The sequence below is a fragment of the Xyrauchen texanus genome, chromosome 40 (genome assembly GCF_025860055.1).
Source record: "Xyrauchen texanus isolate HMW12.3.18 chromosome 40, RBS_HiC_50CHRs, whole genome shotgun sequence".
Classification (NCBI taxonomy): domain Eukaryota; kingdom Metazoa; phylum Chordata; class Actinopteri; order Cypriniformes; family Catostomidae; genus Xyrauchen; species Xyrauchen texanus.
This window is the reverse complement of record NC_068315.1, coordinates 172501-177500: the sequence shown is the minus strand read 5'-3', so window position 1 is coordinate 177500 and position 5000 is coordinate 172501. Positions and strand designations below refer to the sequence as shown.

The following is a 5000-nucleotide window of genomic DNA, read 5'->3' as shown; positions in this document are numbered from 1 at the left end:
TCAAATAAATATAATTATTTTATTTCTGATTATTTTGTGATATAAAATCGTTGTATGAAAACAATAATTTGCGCTTTTTTATAATGTAGATCTGAATCAAACTCTCGTGCAGGAGGATTCATTTAATAAAAACCGTTTTAAACGTCATATTGTATTTGGCGGGAATTTTCGCGGGAAATATTTGAAATGTTTTATTTATTTTGCGTTATTAAACCTCAGCAGCATCTCAGGTTACATAAACATCAGAATTATTATATATAAATGATCGTCTAATATAAATATAGTAGATTAACGTTCATGATAATTATATTTCATAAAACCCCACAATATAAACATGATCAATATTATTGTTTTATTGTTCTTTCATTGTAAACAGTCATAAGATGAAGACAACAGAACAATAAAGACAAATATAAATTAACAAATAAATGAGATTAATAGTTTTTATACTGTCTGATTATTCAGCAACACAACATGAACATTTGTATTATCATATTAAATAACTTGAAGAAAAACAATTTTACAAGCATTCAAATGGTTCATAATTTCAGACAAACAGAAGAAAACAAACAATAAATGTCAAATGTCTGGAATGTAAAGAGAACTGCACATACTCTATTATACAGTATTGATAAAACATACATTAATTTAATTTTCCAGCATTCGTTTATTTCGTTGACGAGATGAAATCACACAGAGAATAATTTCCTTTTGTGTCCGTTTAGATCAAAAATAAAGAAGACACATTTGGCGGGAAACTTCCCTTTAACGGTCGCGTTTAAATAATAATAATAATAATATTAATAATAAACACAACAGTTGCTGGGCGACAAAGCGCAAACAAGAACTTTCTCTTTTACAGACATTAATCAGGTGTCATCCGCTCGTGCACGAGAGGTTCATGATCAAGCACACGTGTGAACACTACGCCACAGCACCCAGAGCTCCAGGATCGAGTCCTCGCGTCATCACACGGGTCTGATCAGAGGATGCGGGTAGTAAAGCGCGTGCGTGAGTGTCAGACTCGCAGCTCGCGCGCTCTCCGCGTGCTCGTGGTACAGGATGGGCACGCGCACGATCCTCTGCGCGTGACTGAGGTTCGCGGCTTCCAGTTCGGCCGACAGCTGTCGCTTCCATTTATTCCGCCGGTTCTGGAACCAGATTTTCACCTGCGTCTCCGTGAGGTGGAGCGACGCGGCGAGTCCGGCCCGTTCGGAGCTGCTCAGGTACCGCTTCATGTCGAACATGGACTCGAGCTGAAACACCTGAGAACGGGAGAACACGGTTCGGGTCTTTTTCTTCCGGCAAACTTTCTTATCTGAGAGTTCTTCTCTTTTCTGCTCGTCCGAATCGCTTTCCTCCAAAACCACCTCCTCTTCCTCCTCTTCCTCCTCTTCCTCCTCCTCGTCTTTGTGATCGTCCGGTTCTGATGTCAGTGAGTCTCGGGTCCGATCTGCGGATGAAGAGAGACATGAGATGCGGATCACATCATTACAGAAAGAGTGAATAGTTACGGTCACCTGCGGGTGTGTGCGGGGGTCCGGTCGGGCAGCACCAGGATCCGAACCGCAGGAAACTCAGATCGGAGAGGTTCATGTGAGCGGTCCGGACGGGCTTCGGTTTGTCCGGTTTGTTCAGGAGGTTCTTGATAGAAAACGGAGAATCTTTCAGTTCTTGCTTCTTTTCCTCCATCGGATATCAATATATCACCGTTAATTACAGATATTCCAGAACATGCAATAACAGAAACTCATCGATCACCCGCCAGTGATCAACTACTGAGAGTCCCAAACAGACCATATGAGGAACATCAACATGTCACGAGAGTTAAGAGACAGAGAGAGTGCGTTAGAGGGATGGAGAGAGAGAGAGGACAAGAGAGAGAGACAGTGAGGGAGAGAGTCATAGAGAGGGAGAGGTACAGAGAGAGTGCGTTAGAGGGATGGAGAAAGGAATAGAGAGAGAGGGCGAGAGAGAGAGGAATAGAGAGAGAGGGCGAGAGAGAGAGGAATAGAGAGAGAGGGCGAGAGAGAGAGAGGAATAGAGAGAGAGGGCGAGAGAGAGAGGAACAGAGAGAGTGCGTTAGAGGGATGGAGAAAGGAATAGAGAGAGAGAGGAATAGAGAGAGAGGGCGAGAGAGAGAGAGGAATAGAGAGAGAGGGCGAGAGAGAGAGAGGAATAGAGAGAGAGGGCGAGAGAGAGGAATAGAGAGAGAGGGCGAGAGAGAGAAAGGAATAGAGAGAGAGGGCGAGAGAGAGAGAGGAATAGAGAGAGAGGGAGAGAGAGAGAGGAATAGAGAGAGAGGGCGAGAGAGAGAGAGGAATAGAGAGAGAGGGCGAGAGAGAGAGGAACAGAGAGAGAGGGCGAGAGAGAGAGAGGAATAGAGAGAGAGGGCGAGAGAGAGAGGTACAGAGAGAGAGGGCGAGAGAGAGAGAGGAATAGAGAGAGAGGGCGAGAGAGAGAGGAATAGAGAGAGAGGGCGAGAGAGAGAGAGGAATAGAGAGAGAGGGCGAGAGAGAGAGGAATAGAGAGAGAGGGCGAGAGAGAGAGGTACAGAGAGAGAGGGCGAGAGAGAGAGGAATAGAGAGAGAGGGCGAGAGAGAGAGAGGTACAGAGAGAGAGGGCGAGAGAGAGAGAGGAATAGAGAGAGAGGGCGAGAGAGAGAGGAATAGAGAGAGAGGGCGAGAGAGAGAGAGGAATAGAGAGAGAGGGCGAGAGAGAGAGGAATAGAGAGAGAGGGCGAGAGAGAGAGAGGAATAGAGAGAGAGGGCGAGAGAGAGAGGTACAGAGAGAGAGGGCGAGAGAGAGAGGTACAGAGAGAGAGCGAGAGAGAGAGAGGAATAGAGAGAGAGGGAGGGGGAGGAGAGGAGGGGCCCTTACAGTCAACCTGGACAAAACCAGAGTCACGGTGTAAATCTGTTGATTATTGTTATTCATAGTTTCTATTTGATTTGATTATAACTTGTGCTTTTGCAACATTGTAACATACAGTCATGCCAATATAACAGAGAGAGAGAGAGTGTGTGTTAGAGGGATAGAGAGAGAGAGACAGAGAGAGAGGAGGAGTGTCAGGAGTGGGTCTGTACAGTCAGTCTGGACTAAACCAGATTCATGGTGTTCCAGAAGAAGACCAGACTGATCCCAGTTCAGCTGCAGAGGAGGGGTCCTGCAGCAGTTATTTGGGCATTGAGATGGGGGCATCTGGAGGTCTTGTGCAGTGTAACACATCACGAGACTCATGAATCTCTGTTCATCAACTCCAACAGAAGAGATCTGTTGCACCTCTGTTATATACTGAGATCCCACCAGAGTCTCGTCCTGTACACACGGATGATGAAGATTATGAGTGTGTGTGTGTGTGTGAGAGTGTGTGTGAGTGAGTGTGTGAGAGTGTGTGTGTGAGTGTGTGTGAGTGTGAGCGTGAGTGTGTGAGTGTGTATGAGTGTGTGAGTGTGTGAGTGTGTGAGTGTGTGTGTGAGCGTGAGTGTGTGAGTGTGTATGAGTGTGTGAGTGTGTGAGTGTGTGAGTGTGTGTGTGAGAGTGTGTGAGAGTGAGTGTGTATGAGTGTGTGAGTGTGTGAGTGTGTGAGTGTGTGTGTATGAGTGTCTGTGTGTGTGAGTGTGTGTGAGTGTGTGTGTGTGAGTGAGTGTGTGTGTGTGAGTGTGTGTGAGTGTGTGTGTATGAGTGTGTGAGTGTGTGTGAGCGTGAGTGTGTGAGTGTGTATGAGTGTGTGAGTGTGTGTGTATGAGTGTGTGAGTGTGTGTGTATGAGTGTGTGAGTGTGTGTGTATGAATGTGTGAGTGTGTGAGTGTGTGTGTATGAATGTGTGAGTGTGTGAGTGTGTGTGTATGAATGTGTGAGTGTGTGAGTGTGTGTGTATGAATGTGTGAGTGTGTGAGTGTGTGTGTATGAGATGTGTGAGTGTGTGAGTGTGTGTGTATGAATGTGTGAGTGTGTGAGTGTGTGTGTATGAATGTGTGAGTGTGTGAGTGTGTGTGTATGAATGTGTGAGTGTGTGAGTGTGTGTGTATGAATGTGTGAGTGTGTGTGTATGAATGTGTGAGTGTGTGAGTGTGTGTGTATGAGTGTGTGAGTGTGTGAGCGTGAGTGTGTATGAGTGTGTGAGTGTGTGTGTGTGAGTGTGTGTGTATGAGTGTGTGAGTGTGTGTGTATGAGTGTGTGAGTATGAGTGTGTGAGTGTGTGTGTATGAGTGTGTGAGTGTGTGAGCGTGAGTGTGTGTGTGTGAGTGTGTGTGTGTGAGTGTGTATGAGTGTGTATGAGTGTGAGTGTGTGTGTGTGAGTGTGTGTGTGAGAGTGTGTGAGAGTGAGTGTGTGAGTGTGAGTGTGTGTGTGTGAGTATGTGTGAGTGAGTGTGTGAAAGTGTGTGAGTGTGTGTGTGAGAGTGTGTGAGAGTGAGTGTGTGAGTGTGAGTGTGTATGAGTGTGTATGAGTGTGAGTGTGTGTGTGTGTGAGTGTGTGTGTGAGAGTGTGTGAGAGTGAGTGTGTGAGTGTGAGTGTGTGTGTGTGAGTATGTGTGAGTGAGTGTGTGAAAGTGTGTGAGTGTGTGTGTGAGAGTGTGTGAGAGTGAGTGTGTGAGTGTGTATGTGTGAGTGTGTGAAAGTGTGTGAGTGTGTGTGTGAGAGTGAGTGTGTGAGAGAGTGAGTGTGTGAGTGTGTGTGTATATGAGTGTGAGTGTGTGTATATGAGTGTGAGTGTGTATGTGTGTGAGTGAGTGTGTGAGAGTGTGTGAGAGTGAGTGTGTGAGTGTGTATGTGTGAGTGTGTGAAAGTGTGTGAGTGTGTGTGTGAGAGTGAGTGTGTGTGAGTGAGAGAGTGAGTGTGTGAGTGTGTGTGTATATGAGTGTGAGTGTGTGTATATGAGTGTGAGTGTGTATGTGTGTGAGTGAGTGTGTGAGAGTGTGTGTGAGTGAGTGTGTGAGAGTGTGAGTGTATGAGTGTGAGTGTGTGTGTATATGAGTGTGAGTGTGTGTATATGAGTG

The 5000-nt window shown here is 45.9% G+C and overlaps 1 protein-coding gene across 1 annotated transcript; it reads right to left on the bottom strand.

Annotated features, from left to right (window-relative positions):
- Nucleotides 1–968: 968 nt before the first annotated feature.
- On the bottom strand, nt 969–1692 carry hmx3b (H6 family homeobox 3b). Its single transcript, XM_052112019.1, has 2 exons — nt 1515–1692; nt 969–1453 (listed from the first exon to the last, which is right to left on the bottom strand). The coding sequence occupies exons 1-2, from the start codon at nt 1690–1692 to the stop codon at nt 969–971; spliced, it is 663 nt and encodes a 220-aa protein (XP_051967979.1).
- Nucleotides 1693–5000: the final 3308 nt, after the last annotated feature.

Excerpts from the sequence above, each read along its gene's own strand:
- hmx3b (XM_052112019.1), bottom strand. The coding sequence starts at position 1,692 with ATGGAGGAAAAGAAGCAAGAACTGAAAGATTCTCCGTTTTCTATCAAG. Across the intron at positions 1,454-1,514 it reads GCACACACCCGCAGGTGACC|ATCGGACCCGAGACTCACTG; the intron begins GTAACTATTCAC and ends CTTCATCCGCAG.